This window comes from Eptatretus burgeri, chromosome 5, assembly GCF_056783735.1.
Source record: "Eptatretus burgeri isolate ZD-2024b chromosome 5, Ebu_testis_v1, whole genome shotgun sequence".
NCBI lineage: Eukaryota > Metazoa > Chordata > Myxini > Myxiniformes > Myxinidae > Eptatretus > Eptatretus burgeri.
The window spans coordinates 39,373,635-39,396,134 of NC_140965.1; the positions used below are offsets into that span (position 1 = coordinate 39,373,635).

Consider the following 22,500-nt stretch of genomic DNA (forward strand, 5'->3'; position numbering starts at 1 on the left):
CCGCTTGTCAGATTGAAACGAAATATTCACCATTGGTGCGACTACTCGTGTGGAATGTTTTAATGATAATTATGATGTCATAGATCACGTGGTGTGGCAGTCATGTTGGAAAACTTTGGACCTCTGTACCTCTTAAACTGCACCAAAAAAATTGAAACTTGGCATGCGGCAAGTACTCCTCATGGGGAATGTTTTTTATGATGTCATACGTGCCTTCATTATGACGTCATCATTGCATATGAAGACACTACATCAGATCAGTATGAAAATTTTTGAGGGTCATCTCGGGATAAACTGGTCCACAGAATAAAAATTTGATGATGTCATCAGTCATGTGATTCGGCAGCCATATTGTTCAAAATATATATGTAACCTTCAAATATTTTCTTCTCTGAAGTGGCTGAACAGATCGAGGTGAAACTCAACACAAATGATCACCTATCCATAAGAACCAAAAGGTTCACACATGATGTCATAGGTCACATGGTTTGGCAGCCATATTGGATTTACCCTAAAACCTAAAAAAAACCTCCTGAACAGCTGGACAGTTCGAGGGGAAACTTCACACAAATGTTCCCCAAGCCGTGGTGGTACAAGTTTGTTTAGGAATAATTGATGTCACATGGTTTGGCAGCCATATTGGATTGAAGAAAATATTAAATCATGTCATTTCTGGAACCGCCCAATCAATCAACGTGAAACTTCACATTTATGATCTTGCATTGATGTGGAATACATGTTGTAACTTTCAATTTGATATATATATATATATATATATATATATATATATATATATATATATATATATATATATATATTTTTTTCAATTTATTTAAACTAGTGTGTGACCGTACGTGCAATAATAAATAAATACAAAAGTTTCAAACCGCGTGCCAGAAACAATAACCACACAGGCCGTTCCTTCGCTCTCAGGTGCCTGTACGTGCGTGGCTGTACGTGCAAAAAAAAAAACAAACAAAAAAACTTTCAAACCGCATGCCAGAAAAAACAACCACACAGGCCGTTCCTTCGCTCTCAGGTGCCTGTACGTGCGTGGCCATACGTGCAAAAAAAAAAAACTTTCAAACCGCCTGCCAGAAACAAGAACCACACAGGCCATTCCTTCACTATCGTAAGCAACGACTGGATTGGAACATTGTGTTTATCTATAAATGCGCATAAGAAATCGAGAAATTATTAGAATACAGTAAGTCATCACTATCCGGAAGTCCGTACGTTGTAACCCGTAATGGGGAACACGGTGGGTGCAAAACGCCAAGCAACGTGTCTTGTCATTGGTAACTCAATGGCGCCCTTTCCCCATCGGCCATGCCCACGCAGCAACGTGTCCTGTCATTGGTTTGGTAAATAAATGGCCATAACTTGGGAACCACTTGTCCGATTAATATCAAACCTTGAAAAGGCACATACTCCAGTCCCCAGCAATATACCTGGCAAGTTTCAATTGGATCGGACCAGTGGTTGTCGACAGCGGTCTCACGCACACACGCACACACATGCACACACATGCACACATATATACACACACATACACACACACACACACACACACACACACACACACACACACACACACCTGGAATTATAGATAGATAAGGCTCACTTGGCTGTGCCTGGATGGGTTTGAGGGTCGATGAGTAGCAGCTGAAATGTGAATCCCATCCAGGTTCCTCCTGATGACTTCATCTTTGCTTTTTGCTTGTTTGGGTTCCTTCTGATGATTCCAATGCAGGACTTTACCTATTTGGTCTTCCATTTGATTTTAATTTGACTTATTTCATTCCCGTTCTGAATTCAATTGTATAATAATGAAACACGTCATGGGTCAGTGTCAGTTGTCCAATCAAAGCGGGACGTCTTGGAACCCGGTCATCACTGCCAGCAGTTATAAAGTGGCCGTTCGTATTATGTCTCTTATTAATTACGTTACACACCAGTACACAAACACCACACAAAACTACACAAACACCATACAAAACAAGTCCTTGTGAGGGTCTGCAATCTCCGATTGCTCTTTTTCTCGTTCTTTCTATTTTCAACTCTGAGACTTGCTTTGGACTTTCTTCTTGTATTGCTAACACAAAGCCTGTCTATGATTATGTAAACAAACCTTTTTTTTTTCCATGTCAATAATAGTATAATTTATTATCCATGGTTAACATTTGAAAACTTTAGTTTTGTCCCCCTTTTTATCTTGCCAAAACGAAGTTTTTGCAAGATATGTTAGTCAGCTTGTGGTTTTTTTTTTTGTTTGTTTGTCTGTAATCACGTATAAAAAATTCTGCAGAGCACAGTTATCATTGGAAATTTTTGTAACTTCGCATATCAGAGAACTATAGAGGTCCCTTTCAGTGCACAAAATTTTGAAGGTCAAGGTCAAAGGTCAAGGTCACTTTGTCGCAAATCAGGGGAGTTGAAGAAACCCTTATTTTTTCAGTAATTTTGATTGGATCGTCTTCAAACTTCATCGGAATATAGTTCATGGTCTGGCGCTCGGCTGATTAATTTTTTGTGGTGATTGGCCTTGACCTTCATATGTTTTTTTTTGTTGTTTTTTTTTGTCTGTAATCACGTATAAATCACTGCAGAGCACAGTTATCATTGGAAATTTTTGTAACTTCGCATATCAGAGGCCTATCGAGGTCCCTTTCAGCGCATAAAATTTTGAAGGTCAAGGTCAAAGGTCAAGGTCACTTTGTCGCACATCAGGGGAGTCGACGAAACCCTTATTTTTTGAGTCATTTTGATCGGATCGTCTTCAAACTTCATGGGAATATAGTTCATGGTCTGGTGCTCAGCTGATTAATTTTTGGTGGCGATTGTCCTTGACCTTCATGGTTAGCCCCGAAGGTCAAACATATTTGACCCCGAGGTCAAATTTTCAAGTTTTAGGAACCATATCGTGTAGTACCTCAAATTGAACACCTTGATGAGTGCTTTCTAGATATGTCAAGCTTGAGACATTATGACGTCATTTGGTGACGTTATGAGGCAAAAGCATATTTTTCATGGTTACTCTGTAGAACGATTCTCATCGGAATCTCTCATCGGCAGATATTCCCCAAGGAGTCGCTCCTGGTGGATAGCAGCTCTGTTCACCTCAGTGTGACCTTAAAGAAGTCACACGTGGTCACCTTTTGGCAAGATACGGGTCACCCTGCGGGTGACATTGGTTTTTATTTTATTTTTTGAAACAGGATCTAAGGTTCATCGTGGGGATGGGATACCCTCGAAACAACTCAAAAACAAGGACATACAAACCAACACACGAGACATGATGCAGGACTGTTAGACAAGACAAACACAGCCACTTAGCTTGCGGGAAGTGCCGTCACTTCCCAGTGCACTCTGGGTACCAGCAACCCCACAACAATGGTGCTGCCTTTCTCACTGCTTTCAGCCGACCATTTCCTGAGGAGGAATTTCCAGCTCCTCGTGGATGCCAACCTATGATTGTTTGTCCATGCTTTTATCCTATTACATGCTGGACGTCAAACAAGGAAGTAGCATGCGCAGTTTTTAAGTTTTTTAATAGTCTTTGGTATGACTCAGCCGGTTGTTGAACTGCCGGCCTTCCAGACTCAGAGCAACACTTTCCTTTTCACAATAATGTTCGAGAACAAATATTGTTTATTTGGGAGCGTGAAGAACTCGAGGCGATTTAAGGAAGCTAACAAAAATCAAGTCCGCCCGTTTATTTCACAATTTTTTTTTTTATTACATACCAAAATTATGCAAATCAAATTGTTGAAATATAACCAATTTTACATGTGGTAATTCCCAAATTGTTGGCAGAGTGACCAGCTGAGACAATGTGCATGTCTGCTGTAGGCAGGGTGATTCATCAATGTGTGTGCCGTCGTGCAAAGACCGGTTCGTGAAAGACTTGGGTCAAACTTCCCTCGGCCGAACTGACAAGAAGGTGGAATTAATGGTGGCTGTTAACATAAATACACTTGTTAATCCTCCCGACATTAAAAAATGTTACAAACCAACTTGCAACCTACAAACAAATCGATTTAACAAACAGGGTTCATATGATGAACGCCAAATGAGAAGCTGCCATACTTCAGTGATATTTCATCGTCAAACTTCACCATTACTGTTCAACATATAAGAATACCTGTGTAACGTTTTTTGCATAATCCTCCTTTAACAGAATGTAGCAGTTTATTGCCGCACAAAATGTCATTTTAACGTTTATTTGGTTTTTTCAATCTGGGACGTGTTCAAAGCCACTGTAATCCACGATGCGAGTCAGCCATGTTGCGCTAACGAAGATGGTGCCGGTCACGTGACCTCGAGCTCAATGCGGCGACGCTTTTCATGAGCTTTGAGCATTCTCTTTATTTTCAGTTCAGTGATTACCACATATCATGTGTGGAAATGTCGATGCGAATATCATTTTACAATCATATAATGCTTGATGTTTTATTTATTTTGCTATGGATTAAATCCATCTATGTTATTAAATAGTTGAATACATGTATCAGTTGATTTGGATGATGGCTTGGATATGTATCGCTTTTGGAGTGTTTCCGTCCAGTGTCCATTTCCTCCCCCCCAAATAATCCTGACTTGGTTTGGATGAGTCCACATTTATGTCAGACGAGCCAAACCCACGCTCTGCGCGAAGTTTCGAAAGTGAGGGTTCGTTATGGTGTCAATATATCCAGTGTTCACAATGTGATTTATCAAATTTCTTTATATACAATGTTTCTTGTTACATTTTTTGTGTCAAATTCACCTTCTGAGGTAATCAGCATGTACAGAAGAGGGTTTTACATTGCAGACACTGTTTTCTCGGAGTGGCATTATGCCTCTCAGCGGTGACGGTCAGTCGACAACAGATGTAATGACGTCAGCGAATGACCGATGACGTCATTACGCCTCTAAGCGGTGACGTCACACGTCGCCTTGCAAACGAATGTAAAAATTAGAAAATTGCCAAAAATTCCCAAACCTCTCCGTCTGGCGCGATCTCACATAGCCCATGCTGTTCATTCGACCACAGAGCACCCGCATGCCGAAAGTGGCGACAATCCGTCCGGCAGTTACAGAGGAGATACGTCAAATTACGCGCAGACGTTAACAGAAATAATATATAGGATTTCTTTCCATAATTAAACGATTAATGTTTTCTGTATTTTTTATTGTGTCCATGAGCTCAGAGACAAAGTAACTTCTTCACGTTGGAATCACCATCATAGCTTCAGCAGTTATTGAGGTACTCTACCGGTCAAAAGTTTTAGAACACCCCAATTTTTCAGTTTTTACTGAAATTTAAGCAGTTCAAGTCCAGTGAATAACGTGAAATCGTACAAAGCTCAGCGGTAAACTGTCATAGGTTAAAAAAAAAGTTTAGGTCACCAAAAACTGAAAAATAATGTAAATTTCAGAGTTGTTAAAAAAGGTTCTTTTCAGGGAACAAGTAATGGGTTAGCAACTGCAGCTGTTCTGCAGCAATGGAAGTAAATTAAGCCTTGAAAGTTGATGAAAACAATTGCTGCAGGTGTCCCAACTTTTGTTGATCAGTTACAAACCCTCTGTCTGTATAAAAGCAGTGTTGGAACAGACTGTGTTGCTGCAATCTCTGAAGCATTATTTGAACAATATTGCACTGCAGAAAGTAGTATATTGCTATCATAATGGTGAGAAAAAGACAATTAACAAAGGAAAACAGACAGACCATTATAACCCTTAAATGTGTAGGTCTTTCCTTTAGAGAAATTGCAAAGAAGCCAAGGTGTCAGTGAGTACAGTTTCCTACACCATCAAAAGCCACTTGAAAATTGGAGGAAACTCTGACAGATGAGGTCTGGCAGACACAAAGCCACAACACAATCAGAAGACAAGTTTCTGAGAGTCAACAGCTTGCGTGATAGGCGGGTCACAGGACAGCAGCATCACGCACAGCTTAACACTGGGCGAAGTAAAGAAATCTCAATTTCAACTGTGAAGAGAAGACTTCGAGCTGCAGGTTTGACAGGTCGAGTAGCAGTAAGAAAGCCATTGCTAAGATGGCTAAATAAGAAAAAGAGGCTTGCCTGGGCCATGAAACACTGCGAGTGATCTACTGAAAACTGGAAGAAGGTCTTATGGACCGATGAATCAAAATTTGAAATCTTCGGTTCATCATGCAGGGTTTTTGTACGCCGTCGAATAGGCGAAAGGATGGTTCCTCAGTGTGTGACACCAACTGTCAAACATGGAGGAGGAAGCGTGATGATCTGGGGCTCTTTTGCTGGATCCAGAGTCAGTGACTTGCACAGATTGACTGGCACCCTGAACCAAAAGGGCTATCACAGCATTTTGCAGCACCATGCAATACCCTCTGATCTACGCCTAGTTGGTCAGGTGTTCATCCTTCAGCAAGATAACGACCCAAAACATACCTTCAGGCTATGTCAGAACCACCTCAGAAGAAAAGAACAAGATGGTAGGCTTCAAATCATGGAATGGCCAGCAATCATCGAGTTGGTTTGGGATGAACTGGACAGATGGGTGAAAGCAAAGCAATCTACAAGTGCAACACATTTGTGGAACTTCTGCAACAGTGTTTGGAAGAACTTTCTTAACAATATTTGATTTCCATTGTGGAAAGAGTGCCACGAGTATGTTCAGCTGTTATATCTGCAAAAGGTGGCTACTTTGATGAGTCAAAAATTTAGATTAAATTTTGTTCAACAAAACGATTCCATGATTTCTTTTATATCTGCAATTGTTTATTTGTTCTATGCTTTAATTTCAGAGTACATTGAAACATTAAACTGCTTAAATTTCAGTAAAAACTGGAAAAATGGGGGTGTTCTAAAACTTTTGACTGGAAAAGTAAGTTGGGCTGCAGTTTTACATTGTTTTATTTTTTAGCGGGGAAGAACTACAAGGAGAAGTACAAATTCGTGTTTTAGCGATCTCTTCTTGTGGTATTTTCACGATGTATTCTGGTGTCTTTTGAAGTCTTGGTAGTTCAGAAAACACTCAAGAATCAAAGGAATGGCTTTTAAATGCTGATTACTTCACTCTATAGTCGTCTATGAACGTATTGTTGTGTACACATTTGAATGGGTGGCCATTTGTTTCTTCGTAACATCCCTCTATTTGGAGTACTATCGTACTCTATGATATACAATGTTATAATCCCTTTGCCCCACCCTCACCTTTTTGTTTTTCCTGCAAGACCTACCAATCCATCCTGCCAAGCAAAACCTCAGAATTTTGGCTTGTTTGGCATTGATCTCCATCTGTGCATATAGTCCCTTATAGTGTAGTGGCCGAGACCGAGAAAAATGAGTCGACCCCTACCGGTGGTATAACAAGCTGAAACCGGTCTCATTTGAACCGTATTGATACCTAGTTTTCGAAAACTGAGGTTGTAGTTGTTGAAATTCTGCACAACATGGTGAATTAACCCCTTGAGTGCAGGAACAAAAGAAAAAATGGCCATTTTCAATAATTCATTATTTACTCCAATAAGCATAAAATACATGTAGAATGGTTGATTATTTCAGGGTATTTCAATGTACTGGACACGTTTTAAGATATTTTAGGGGGTTTTATGCGCCTAAGGTGGTTAAGGACCCACAACATACCCCCAATTTTGGCAGTTTTTGCGCAATTTTAGCCAAAACTTGTACGTTTTCTCTTATTAAATGCCCACTATATGTTTTAAAAGTGCCAAATTTGATTATTTTCATCAGGCAGGGTGTCTCATTAAATAATATGTCAGTTAAACTATGATAGAATGTTCACAACCAGGTAAATTAACCCTTTCTCTGACATGGGCACGGTTCGAGTGAAAATTCTCATTTTTCTAACTCGACATATTTTATGCAAAAATGAACTGTTATCATGGAAAACTATGGAAAATATCAGGGTTACTATTAGAAATTGATATTATGCAAGGTATTTCATGGACTTTTATGCTGCCAAGGGATAAAAGACCCCCGGAATACCACAAATTTAGCATTTTTTAACGATTTCGGGCCAAACTCATTACATTGTAATTTTCGATGGTATTTCATGTTTTGAGATATTCTGTACAGTTTGTCATGAGCAGGGGATTAAAAGGAACCCAAAATACCCCCACATGTAGCATATGTACTGTAAATAAATACAATTAATAATGATAATGACCGTTAGAATTTTCTCCCATGATGATATTATTAGTTAAACCAAGACACCATCAGTGGCATTGCCGCTGCTGATCTTTTGTTTTTGGCATCATGACACCTGTGCCTCTGTCATGCATGGCTCAAACATGTCAAATCTTATCAACTTCAAGACACTGACCTCAAGAAGAGGATCATCACTCATTGTATTGGTCAAATTGGGCCTATTGAACAGGTAGGATCTTAAAAACAAAACCAAAGATGTTCTCATAGTACAAGATCAGAGGATTAATGAAACTATGTGCTGCAGGACGCATCAACTATGCTCGCTACACTCCAGCGTATATTGCAGAGATTAAGCAATTGGAACAAACTCAGCCAAGAATGTATGAACACATGATGCAAGGTGGATTTGTTGTGCGAAGATCCCCACATAGAACATTGAATTGTGTGCCAACTGACCAAGCCCTGGAACAACCTATAAATCAAGAAGCATAGCGTCAAGGAGGCATCATCGGCTTCACCCTTCGTAAAGGGGCACTTCTGCGCTGGCTGATGGCACGACATGTCACTGGGGAATACTCGGAGTCTTTCAAAGACCTTTGCCAATCTGGTTCAAAAGCAAACCTTCATGAGGAGCTTCGAAATGCATGCATGAACAAGGACAAAAACGATCTGAAGAACATGAAAGAATACATTGTCAGCCAGTGTCAAAATCCATTTAATTTAGATGAGGGACCAGAATCGCTTCTAAACATCACCACCGGTCAAATGGCATCTCAAGAAGTTGAGAATTCTCTGAAGTGTATTCCAGAAAAAGGAAAAGCAGCCTATGAGGACTTTGTCAAAGAAAGAATTGGGACCGCACATTCTAAGAGTTTCTGGGACCCCTTGAAGAAAGAAACTGTTGACATATTCAGATATGAAGAAGGCACTCACCAATGACAAGGACTGGAAGCTGATCATTGATACTGAGGTGTTGTTCAGGTGGCTATTGGCTGTCTCACAGAGTCGTAATGTCGATTTGAGGAAGGTACTTTGTTACGAACTGGCCGCCGTGCCACCAGCACTCTTCCATGAAGATGGGTCGATGAGGAACACTGCAAAAGCTAACCTTACCAAGAAACTTGAGGCAAATTGTGCAGACGTTCTAGCAGAGCTGCCACAAATCTCGGCAATGCCTGAACCCACATCATCCGCATACATAATTGATGGGATGGCTATGATTCAGAGTTTGGATGAAAATCACTTTACAACATTCCAAGATTTAGCTACAATAGTTCAGAAACGACTATTACGACTTTTCAAGAATCCTTCATTGGATATCAGTAGCATTGCAGTTATCTTTGATCGCTATAATGTCAAGACATCAATCAAGTCATCCGAAAGGCAGCAGAGGGATGCCAACAACATGGTACTAACATACCAGATTCATGGAGGCAGACAGGTTCCAAACTACCGCCAGTTTCTGAAAAGTGGAGGCAACAAGTCCAGCCGAGCAAACTTCATCTTTCACCATATATTGGACAATTACGAACAATTCGCAAACGAGAAATCGATTATTCTGGCCGGTGGTTTCCATGATGGCAAGCTGATGAAAGAAGTACAACCACTCGGAGTCTCATCCATTGACTCTCTTCAGAGTACACACGAGGAAGCGGATACTAGGATAATCCTCCATGCCGTCAGTCTCTCACGTGACCATTCAAGGGTCATTGTTCGTTGTGATGACACGGATGTCCTGGTACTGTTGATCTACTATTCTCGTAGAAAACAGCTGACTGACAAGGTATACATGTACGCTGGCATTCTGGAAAGGAGAGATACATTCCAGTCCATGAGATAGTTACTCATTTAGGACCGACTGACTGTTTGTGTGTGTCTCCCTGCCATACACGCTATCACTGGGTGTGACACCACATGTTCTTTCAACAGAATTGGGAAGCGAACAGCTTATTCTACACTGATCAAGAATGCACAAGCATTGCCAGATATGAAAGGATTTCATGAGGCTGATATAGACACTTGTGTTTCATTGTCACGGAAATTTGTCCTTCTGATGTATGGCAAAAAAGGCAAAGACTTTGATTGATTGAATGATCTACGTTTCCATTTGGCCACGACCACAGACAAGCCAGCATCTATGCTTCCCCCAACCGAGGATGCATTCAAGCAGCACATTCTTCGGGCCAAGTATCAAACCAAGATTTGGTGCGACAGCCATGTTGCTAACCCACCGTTCATATCACCAGTTGGTCATGGCTTGTCCATTTGTGAAGGTGGTGGAATTACCCAGACTATGTATACTCAAGATTCCGCTCCAGCTGAGGTTCGAGACTTAACAAACCTCTATTGCACTGACAAAAACTGTGAAAACGGGAGGATGTGCCCTTGTGTCCTTGCAGGACTATAGTGAATTGATAAATGTAGTTGCACTTACTGCAACAATCACAGCAATGTCGTATAACAGGCAAATGAAAATGCAACCGAGATAGACACTGTTTTCGATATTTAGATGCATGGCCAGCTGATTTCAGATGTGATCAGTATTGAAAGATTCATGAGTGGGTTTCACTGTGCAACAATATAAACATATTGTGACATCCACGGGACTTGAACAGTCCCGCCAACGTAGAATGAGCCGAAACGATGGAGGCGGTTTATTTGTTTATAACCCAAACATGGCGGTTCTAATCGCTCTACCGCAAACGGGACGAGGAAGGTGGCACGAGTCACTTTTCACTGAGTTGATGATGTTTATTTGTTTTTATTATTAACCAGAAATGGCAAGAAGAGGGATCCGGGGCGATTCAACGGGATGGTGTGGGATCGGGCGTGGGGAAAACACAGACAATTCCAATGAATATACAGATCTCAAACCCTCTAAGGCACCAAGTACACACACACACACACACACACACACACACACACACACACACACACACACACACACACACACACACACACACACACACACACACACACACACACACACACACACACACAAAACGTAGCTATTTCTGGTGGTCAGGCTGGACCGTGGTATGGACGCAACTGTCCCTGGATCAGCGTCGGACGAGCTGGCCTTGCTCTCGTCAGAGTGGGGCAGGAGAAACCGTGGTGCTGTCGACCTCCTGGTCCTGGCCCAAGTCCGCTCACAGCCGCCAGGGCACAAGTTCTGGCGCCAAATTGCGAGCAGGAGAGGGAGGCAGGTCCGCCCGCCGTTCGACCCCGTACTCCGAGTCAGCAGAACCCCAGAGCCAACCAAGGTGAGGCACGAGGCTCAGCAAGGCTCCAAGACACGATGAAGAACACGATCGAATCAGCACAACAACAAGCACGCTCTCCGCGCAACAGCCTCCACACCAAAAAAACACGATCTTTTTGTCCCGATCTTCTTCCTCTTCCTTTTTTGACCTCGAACAGAACCTTTTTATCCTCCTGTCCTCGTCACTTCCAATCGAGCCGTTTATTGGCCCACCGCCACCGCCGTCGCCTTCCGCCAATCGTGATCACGGGGCGGAGCCATCCGCTGCACTGTCCTGTGACGTCACGGCCAGCCTCCAGAGAATACCAAAAGGGGTTTACGCAGACACACTTATCCCATCCCGTGTCCCTATCTAATTACGTGACAATTATCATTTCCCCCTTGAAGAAATGAACATTTACTAGACAACTTATCACCACTGAATTGCTACTTATTACATCGAGATCCTGGTAAACTCGAACAGCATGGCATACCTAATTAAACATCCTAATTACCCTTTGAATGCATACCCCCCCCTCAAACGTAACACTGCCCCCTCCTCTGGTACCGCAGCTCCTGCAAGGTACATCACAGGCGCTACCGTACCAGCCTTAACACTTACTGACTCACACCTAATTAACCTAACGAAATAAAGTAGGAGGGGCAATGGGCAGCGAGTCACAGCTAACTTACCTATCCTGCTTAATGTACTACCCCCTTATGGCCTTATCCTCGCCTAAACAATCATTCGGTTTTTTTTATTTTTTTTATTTTATCACATGAGAGCACTGAGCGAAGTTGCACTCCATCCGCTGGATCATCGCTCTTGCCCAGCACTCTTCCAGTGATCTGGGGAGGGGAAACAAAAGGTTCCACAAAAACACAACACTTATACTTTACATTCCTACTCTAAGCCTTAAGACACTATTCACAGGATATTTACACTTGACCGCCTCCCCTAGTGGATGCTAATAGACCCAGCGTTACCTGGGGAGCCAATTTTCAAATTTGCTTGCCCCAAAATTATGCGGACATCATGCCCTTGCTGCACATGTCAAGTTGTGCAGGATCGAGTGGGACTCGTACATCTTCACAACACTCACACCATGGTCATCATCACATTCCTAGGTCATGGTCCCCATTTTAATCATGCAGGCTGAATCCCGTCATGGCCGTGGGGTGGGTTCCCAAAAGATGATGGGGGCATCTCAGGTGCAACCATGCCCACAGGTAAGCTTTAGTCCAACCCAGACGTTTCTCCGCCCCGCTCCCTTTGATTCCCACCCCCCTGGTTGCCATCAGCTCTCATCCCGTACAACACACTGGAAGGGGTCTCACTGGCTCCTCTGGCCTTCCTGGGTCGCCAAGGTCCTACCCGCCTTGATCGCCCAACCAGACCATCTCCCAGTTGCCTCCAGACACTGTCACCATTAGCCACCAGGGGTGAATCTCCTTGAAGGGGGTCGCAATTCCCACTCACCGTGAGCTTCAGCAATCCCTGTGGACAAGCACATCATCCCCACCCACAAAACCCACATGACTCCCCCACCCCATCGGCCTTACATGTGACACCTGCATTTCTAACACTTCACCGACCATGACCTTCCCTGTTACCACACCATGTCCAATAAAAAATCAATGTGTGCACCATACATTGCACTTTTTAACTTAAAACAACTCACACAGCACTTCTCACCCGATCCACGCACCAGCCATTGGACAGCCACTTGTGCCCGCTTTGTTACCAATTACCCACTGTCCCGATTGTCACTCTAAAACCCAGCAGAACTTACAAACCCATGCCAATTTTCCCACAATTCATTTTTTTCCACCAAAGGAGGGCACTTCGCCACAATCTCAGCAACCGAGCATGGCCGTATATGCTCAGCCCAATCTAGTCTCCCCGACCCCCGACAGTGATTTCCGGACTCGACCTATGTAAGGGCACCTCGGATAGACCTGGCGGTTCAGCAGGAGGATTCATCCTCTGAAGCATTTGGGTAATGCCAATTTCTCCCAGCCCCCCTCCCTGATCCTGAATCTCCGCCTGTCGGATCGCCACCGATGGCCTCTCGGGCACCCGACCCGGCCGACTCCACGAGGCCACCCTGGCCGCGCACTCGGCCGCTCGGTGCACGGTGGGTGGATCCTGTAGCTCCACCAGCGCTCGGACCTCAGGGTCAGGAAGAGCAGCTAAAAATTTCTCGAGTGCCAGTCTGTCCCACGCCTCCACTGTTAGGTCCCGATACGCAATCCTAACTGATTGGTAAATGTCCTGTGCCAGCTCCTGCACTGTCTCACCCGGCTTTAATCCGCGGTGCTGGAGCTGGGCCCGCACCAGATCACAGTTCGCTGCAAACCCAAACCGACGGCTCAACGCCTCGCAAATGTGGGAGCTGGTCAACATCCCTCCGTGATCACGTTTAACACGTCTGCGGCTGGTCCCCGCAACGTTGCCACCAAATTCCCTGTAGGTTCCCGCTCATTCCACCCGTTTAGTCGGGAAATGCACTCAAATTGCGTCAGAAAAGCTTCAAGGCTCCCTGACCCGTCAAAATTTACCAGGGGGATCACTTTTACGGTGGCCCGCTTCTCAGTTTCTCCCTTGTCCGAATCCAGCCCAGGGATCAAACACCCTTGTGGCTGCGTATCCAATTTCAGAGCCCACTGTGGCCAAAGATGTTTTGTGGTGAGGGTCTCGTGGGTCAATTTTGCCTCCTGTTCCAAACGTTGAATGGACCGATTCACCTCTTCCCGCAGGATCTTCTGGGCCCGCACAACCTCCTCCAAGGCTCCGTCGCGAGTTTGTAGCTGCTCCTCAACCAACCCGGACACTCTACTTACAAAAGACGGCTCTACCAGGCCTTTATCCAAGACTTCATCTTGGCTCATAATTTTATCTTGTTCGTCCAAACGAGCCTCCAATCCTTTTACCTCCTCCGCCAAATTCATCCCTTGCTTCCTCAACTCTCCCCACTCTTCAACTTGCAGCTGCATACGAGCATCCACACAGGCACGATGACGTTCCAGGCTTTCATCCACTTTATCAACCCAAATGTTCGTTGCATCAATTTTATCTACCAATTTTTACCGTATATTTTCCCCCTCCAATGTAATTTCTACCTTTGTTTCCTCCAATCTATCCTCGAATTTACTTTGTATTTCCCCCAATTTAACAACCACATACTCCTGCATCTCAGTTTTCATTTTCTCCATCTTTTCCCCCAATTCATCCCTCATTAAATCAATCCGTGCACCCAACTGTACCCCATTACCCCCAATTGATCTGTCATTTCTGCCCTCTGTGTCACGAATTGATTTTCCATTTGTGCCGTCATTTCTGCCCTCTGTGTCACAAATTGATTTTCCATTTGTGCCGTCATTTCTGCCCTCTGTGTCACGAATTGATTTGCCATTTGTACCGTCATGTCCGCTATTAAACGTTCCAACAGTGTCTGGATCGTCATCGCACCGGTTTCCGGAACTGCCGGCCCCGTTACGGGCAATGAAGCACGGTCTACGCTCGGAATGGGGGAGGTTCAAACCCTACCCCCGTCTCTCCCTTCTTCCCCCGACTCGCTGCCAGACACGTGGCCTTCCTCCTCAAACATCTGCACATCCGCCATGGTGCAGAAGTCCCGTTTGCCGCCAATTAAATTTAATTTGAAAACTCCCGCCAAAATTTTCCCGCGCTCGCGCGCTTTTCTGTAGTAATTTTATATTCCAATTAGTGGCGAGATTTTAATCTTGGTATATTTTCCCGATACCAAATATAATTTAGAGGGGTTCGAACATCCAACACCCTGACACCAATGTGACGTCCACGGGACTTGAACAGTCCCGCCAACGTAGAATGAGCCGAAACGATGGAGGCGGTTTATTTGTTTATAACCCAAACATGGCGGTTCTAATCGCTCTACCGCAAATGGGACGAGGAAGGTGGCACGAGTCACTTTTCACTGAGTTGATGATGTTTATTTGTTTTTATTATTAACCAGAAATAACAAGACTCGGCAAGAAGAGGGATCCGGGGCGATTCGACGGGATGGTGTGGGATCGGGCGTGGGGAAAACACAGACAATTCCAATGAATATTCAGATCTCAAACCCTCTAAGGCGCCAAGTACACACACACACACACACACACACACACACACACACACACACACACACACACACACACACACACACACACACACACACACACACACACACACACACAAAAAACGTAGCTATTTCTGGTGGTCAGGCTGGACCGTGGTGTGGACGCAACTGTCCCTGGATCAGCGTCGGACGAGCTGACCTTGCTCTCATCGGGGGGGGGGGGGGCAGGAGAAACCGTGGTGCTGTCGACCTCCTGGTCCTGGCCCAAGTCCGCTCACAGCCGCCAGGGAACAAGTTCTGCCGCCAAATTGCGAGCAGGAGAGGGAGGCAGGTCCGCCCGCCGTTCGACCCCGTACTCCGAGTCAGCAGAACCCCAGAGCCAACCAAGGTGAGGCACGAGGCTCAGCAAGGCTCCAAGACACGATGAAGAACACGATCGAATCAGCACAACAACAAGCACGCTCTCCGCGCAACAGCCTCCACACCAAAAAAACACGATCTTTTTGTCCCGATCTTCTTCCTCTTCCTTTTTTGACCCCGAACAGAACCTTTTTATCCTCCTGTCCTCGTCACTTCCAATCGAGCCGTTTATTGGCCCACCGCCGTCGCCTTCCGCCAATCGTGATCACGGGGCGGAGCCATCCGCTGCACTGTCCTGTGATGTCACGACCAGCCTCCAGAGAATACCAAAAGGGGTTTACGCAGACACACTTACCCCATCCCGTGTCCCTATCTAATTACGTGACAATTATCATTTCCCCCTTGAAGAAATGAACATTTACTAGACAACTTATCACCACTGAATTGCTACTTATTACATCGAGATCCTGGTAAACTCGAACAGCATGGCATACCTAATTAAACATCCTAATTACCCTTTGAATGCATACCCCCCCCCCTCAAACGTAACAATATTGAATAGATTTTCTCAAAGGTGTGAATCTTTTTATCCAGGGGTTCAACTGCAATTTCATTCATGAGACAATCTGACTGGTTCATCAAATCAGACTTGGGACTGTTATAACATGTAATGACAATATCATGCGAAAAAAGACGCAATTGTGGCATAAATGTTTTTAAAATGCCGATTTGGAGGTATTCCGGGGGTCTTTTACCCCTTGGCAGCATAAAAGTCCATGAAATACCTTGCATAATGTCAATTTCTAAGAGTAACCCTGATATTTTCCATAATTTTCCATGATAACAGTTCATTCTTGCATAAAAGATGCCGATTTTAGAAAAATGAGAATTTTCACTTGAACTGCGCACATGTCAGAGAAAGGGTTAATTTACCTGGTTGTGAACATTCTATCATAGTTTAACTGACATATTCTTTAATGAAACACCCTGCCTGATGAAAATAATCACATTTGGCACTTTTAAAACATATATTGGGCATTTAATAAGAGAAAACGTACAAGTTTTTGCTAAAATTGCACAAAAACTGCCAAAATTGGGGGTATTTTGTGAGTCCTTGACCCCCTCAGGAACCCAAAACCCCCTGAATTATCTTAAAACGTGTCCAATAAATAGAAATACCCTGAAATATTCAACCATTCTACATATATTTTATGCTTCTTGAAGTAAATAATGAATTATTGAAAATGGCCATTTTCTCTTATGTTCCCACACTCAAGGGGTTAATTCACCATGTGCAGAATTTCAACAACTGCAACCTCAGTTTTCAAAAACTAGACATCCATTCGGTTCAAATGAGACCGGTTACAGCTTGTTATACCTCGGTAGGGGTATCTCCTAAATTCGAGCCCTTTTCAGCCCCGGCCACGACACTATTACGTTTTGTTGATTTGTGCATCGTCGTTAACTAATATCCTAAATATTTATGGTGTACATTGATGTGTTATGTGCGTTATGTCCTTCATTTGATGCATGCACGAGTACAAGCTCTTTTGAATCTTACACACCTGAAAAAGAAAGGTCTGTATTGTACATTGAGCTCTGAATTTCCACTAATGCGTTCCAACAGATTTGGAGTCTATGAATTTTTTTGAATAATCTGACCGTGGGACTTTTGTAATTTGTCAAATGTACCAGTGCTGTTATTTTGGATTTAGCCTGAACAAATCTTCGGTTATTTTGACCTTCCCTTTTATAGTCATGGCCAAAAATATTGGCACCCTTGCACTTTTTTCAAATAATGCACCATTTCTTCTAGAAAATTGTTGAAGTTAAGAAATCTTTTAGTTGCCACACATGTATTTCGTTGGTTTGCATTGGAACAAACCAAAAAAAAGCTGAAAAAAATACTAAATCTTAGCTATTCCACACAGAAATCCTAAAATGGTTCGAACAATATTATTGGCACCTTTTAGAAGTTGTTAGAAATAATTAAATTTCAAGCAGGTGGTTCTCCTTTATTTTGAAATTGAACTCACCTGTGGTGAGTTGCAGGTGCCTGGAATGTAAAAGTCACTCATTCACCCAGTTTGAATAGAGAAAAGGAGACATTCTGCTGTTTTGTGTCACTGTTTACAGCAAAGAGCATGGAGAAAAGATAGAAAACCAGAAAATTGTCTGAGGAGGTCAGACACAAGATTGTAGCCAAGCATTGACAATCTCAAGGCTACAAGGCAATCTTCAGAGACCTTGATGTTCCTGTTTCCACCATACGTAATGTTGTCAGGAAGTTTAAGGCCCATGGCACTGTAGCCAACATCCCTGGACGTGGCCACAGGAGAAAACTTGATCGAAGATTGCAGCGAAGGATTGTTCCAATGGTGGAGAAAGTACCTTGATCAACTGCCAAACAGATTCAAGCTGACCTTCTGACACAACGTACAACAGTTTCAACTCGCACCATCCGTTGCCAACGCAATGAAAGGGGCTTCTGTGGTAGGAGACCCAGGAGACCTGCTGAGAGAGAGAGAGAGAGAGACATAAGAAAGCCTGACTGGAATTTGTGAAAACGCACCTGAACAATCCAAAATCATCTGGGAGAATGTCCTGCACACAGATGAGACTGAATTAGAATTTTTTGGTCAAGCACATCAGCTCTGTTTACAGGAAACAAAATGAAGCCTTCAAAGAAAAGAACACCTTCCTGACAGTTAAACATGGAGGAGGTTCAGTGATGTTTTGGGGTTGCTGTGCTGCCTCTGGAACTGGGTGCCTTGACTGTGTGCATGGCATCATTAAATCATGACATTACCAAGGCATTTTGGAGCGCAATGTTCAACCCAGTGTCAGAAAGCTGGGTTTCTGTCGAAGGTCATGGGTCTTGCAGCAGGACAATGACCCCAAACACTTCAAAAAGCACCCAGGAATGGTTCAAGAGAAAATGCTGGACTGTTCTGAAGTGGCCAGCAATGAGTCCAGATCTAAATCCCATTGAACACCTGTGGGGAGATCTGAAAACAGCAGTTGGGAGAAGGCACCCTTCAAATCTGGGAGAACTGGAGAAGTTTTCACAGGAAGAGTGGGCCTAACTGCCAGTAGAGCGGTGAAGGAAGCTCATTCATGGCTCCAGGAAGTGCTTGACTGCAGTTATTTTGTCCAAAGGTTGTGCTACCAAATATCAAGTCTCGGGTGTTGATAATTTTTTCAATGCCATTTCTTTCAAAAAGGTTCTGTAATATTCAAAATCTGTAATATCATTCAAAAACAAAGGTTCTGTAATAATAACAGTGAAATAAAGAATTGTGGAGACCACTTATGTCAATTTAAACTTATTTTAGAGAAAATTGTGATTATTTGGAAAAAAAGTGCAAGGGTGCCAATATTTTTGGCCGCAACTGTATCTTGATCACTTGTGAATTTAAATGCCATAGACTTGACTTTTGCAATCCAATGATTATTTTTTTTCATGACACTTGTTTGTTTTGTTTTCTTTTTCCATCTCATTCACCCTTTTCTGCATGCAAGGTGGCCTGGCGAGTAGCACCGGAAGGTTTGTTTCGGCTGCTCCTGGGGCAGAGGCTAAGTTTCGCAGTTCGGTCGGAATGGGTGGTATGACGCTCAGTTCTGGCTCCGGTCTGTTTGGTGGTGGTGGTGGAGGTGCACCCGGAGTTGGGGTGGGCGGCGGTTCCGGCAGCCAGCTCTTCCCAAGCCTACCTGGAGGTGGTGGGGCCATGCGTTTCCGTTACTCTGGAGCTGGTGGCAAGCTGGAAGGTCTTGGTGGTGGACGTAGCCGGCTACTCGAGGACTTTCGCAATAACCGCTTCCCCAACCTGCAGTTACGAGACCTGACTGGCCATATTGTGGAGTTTGCACAAGATCAGCATGGTTCAAGGTACCTAACAAGTGCAAGGATTACTTGCCTTTGTTGGTGGTTTTCATTTGTTGCTGAGTTTTCATAATTGATGGTGATTGAAACTGAGATTTTAATACTTCTGAAAACTTTTCACCTGTTGAATGTAGATCATCTTGGTTGTTTTTGTTAGTTATTTTCGTTTTTGTTTTGATCTCCAGGTTTATTCAGCAGAAGCTTGAGCGTGCGGGACAGGCTGAACGGCAACTTGTATTCAATGAGATCTTGCAGGCGGCCTACCAGTTGATGACGGACGTTTTTGGAAACTATGTAATCCAGAAGTTCTTTGAGGTATGCTCACAAGCTGAAATTGCAACATTGTTTGACCACCCCTCTCATCGAGAAAGAAAGATTGGGCATGTTGAGCTGCGTACTTCCTTGTGTTGTTGGTTTGTTTACATATTTGTAATTTGTCTCCCATTTGCAGTTCAATATCTGAGCAATGTACGTTTGAGAAATCACTCATTTCTTGCCAAATCTTTTTGAAATTGCACCCCTGGAAAAACAGTGATTGGATAATGGTGGTGGTGGAAATAAGGTAGAAGGGGCACAATTTGGGGGTGTGGAAAGCTCAAACCTGTGTGTTTCTTTGCTGATTGTTGTTTACCACAGATTAGGCTCGTGTAGATTAGCATTAATTGACTGTTTACTCTGAAGACCCAACATACCTGTACTGTACCTTGCTCTTTAGCCCCAACCACCAAACATTCCTCTCATCCCCCCCCCCCCACCCTCAAAAACAATGGACCTGCACTGTATTTTGTTTGCTTTACCATCAGTTCAATTAATGTTATCTACTTCCTTTCTGTCTTTTTTTTGTCTTCTTCTTCGTTATTTTCTTCTTCCTATTTCAATTATCCTTTTTTTTGGACATATCCTGCCATAATATGTAGATGTCTTTTTTTTGGGGGGGGGGGGCATTGCCACCAAAACACCCAACTCAAACCCATGATATTGGGAATGCAAGTTAAAATTGCATATGGTCTTTTGATTTGTCTATTTTTTCCTCGCATCTTTTCGGTACATGTAAAAGTGCACTGATGTTTGTTGATGTCCTTGTCCTCCAAGTAATATATGTACAAACTCCCCTATAAGCCTTCGACACTTTTAAAATAAATTAATTCATTATTGAATCTCTTGGTTTTCGGGTAATTTGATTATGATTACATCATTTTGAAGCAAATATTATGCTTTAAAAGCAAAAAAGTGTTCCTTTTCAAATTGTGGCCGCAAGTTGAAGTATTCACCGATTTAAGTACACGATACTAGTCTAGAGCAGTTTAAAATCTGCACCCTGGGACACCGTGAGGGTGTCCCAGAGATACCATCTTTTACATGGCCTGTCTGTAGGGAAGGAACCAAGCATGCTCATGATGTGTGCCAGTTTGGCAGTCTGGAGCAGAAGCTGGCCCTGGCTCAGCGCATCCGAGGCCACGTGCTTCCACTGGCGCTGCAGATGTATGGCTGTCGTGTCATCCAGAGGGCGCTAGAGTCTCTGCCGCAGGAACAACAGGTGCGTTCACAGAACTGTACACACACACACACACCTCTGTATCACTTGCTCCCTTTGCTTATCTAATTGCTTTTGCGACTGTGTTGCTCCTATTCCTTTTTCTATGGGATAATGACTCGTACCTGTGCCAAATTTCACTGGTGCATGATCATCCTTCATTGTTGGGAAGGGTGGTGGGGGAAATGCTTCCATTTTCATTCTTCCTTGTAGGTTATTTAGTCCCTTAATTGTTTCACCAGAAGGTTCATAGGTTTGCTGTCTGTCTGTCAGTCCATCCCATCTGTGATTTTTTTTTCCGACTTTTTTCCATGCCCTCCAACATGTTCAAATGAAACTTGGTACATGGATTTATTATAAGTTGCAGAACAAGTTCAAGTTTCAGGGCGTTTCATCACCTTTTCAGTTTTGCCCTTTTTAGACTTAGAAAATATTGTTGCGAATTTGGAAGCCATGAGCACACAACATACAGGTCCTATAGATCAGTTATATCGGTAAGTACGTGTTGCCAGTTAGGGTCCCGGCCATAGTCTAATGGGTAATTAAATGTTCCTGCACTGTGGAGTTATTGTAATAGTCAGGTTTTCTTTTCGTTTATTTTTACACCACCAACATCAACGCCGACAACACCGCATCACCCTCACCTTCACTTCGCTTCCTTCACCTCTCTCTGGCCGACTTCATGGTGGGCGGAGTTCAAGGAAGAGCCGCACGGCGGTCCTCGACAAATCAGCGTGCAACGAGTGAGGTGACCGTTGCCCGGCCAATCAGACTTCCCCGACTGTATGAGGGGTGGTCCTTTGGAAGAGGGCGGAGTTCAAGGAGGGGCCTCGTGGCGGCCCTCAACCAATCGGCATGCTACGGGTGGGGTGGCCGCCACTCAGCCAATCAGGGCCCAGGACAGGAGGAAAGGGCTCCGCGTGATGTCACCACGCCCCCGGGTCAATTAAGGAGCTTGCCGCCCGTTTTGGCCAGTGAGAGAGACGAAGAGCAATTTGCATGCCAAAACCAGCCAGTGAGAGAGGGAGGGTCACGAGGAGGCGCCACCCCCCCCCTGAAGAGGGGGGTATAATTATAGGTGCGGTCTGCGCGTTCGGGGTTCTGAGAGTTCTGGCAAGGAAGTGAACATCTGCGCGCAAGGGGGTGAAGTGAAAAAGCGTCTGCGCACGGAGTGGCCGGGGCAACGGAGGGTCTTCTCCTGCCAGCTTTCGCCCTGCGGATTTCTTTCGCCTGGAGCCCGG

General features: G+C 43.9%; 1 protein-coding gene across 3 annotated transcripts in view; it reads left to right on the forward strand.

Moving 5' to 3' along the window:
- The window catches only part of LOC147026277 (pumilio homolog 1-like), a 364,690-nt gene that overhangs the window by 284,599 nt on the left and 57,591 nt on the right, over nt 1-22,500 (forward strand). For all 3 annotated transcript variants that reach the window (XM_085881544.1, XM_085881546.1, XM_085881545.1), the window contains exons 15-17: nt 19,365-19,731; nt 19,911-20,040; nt 21,134-21,262. In XM_085881544.1, coding sequence (XP_085737670.1) covers nt 19,365-19,731; nt 19,911-20,040; nt 21,134-21,262 — 626 coding nt within the window. The remainder of the gene's footprint in view (nt 1-19,364; nt 19,732-19,910; nt 20,041-21,133; nt 21,263-22,500) is intronic.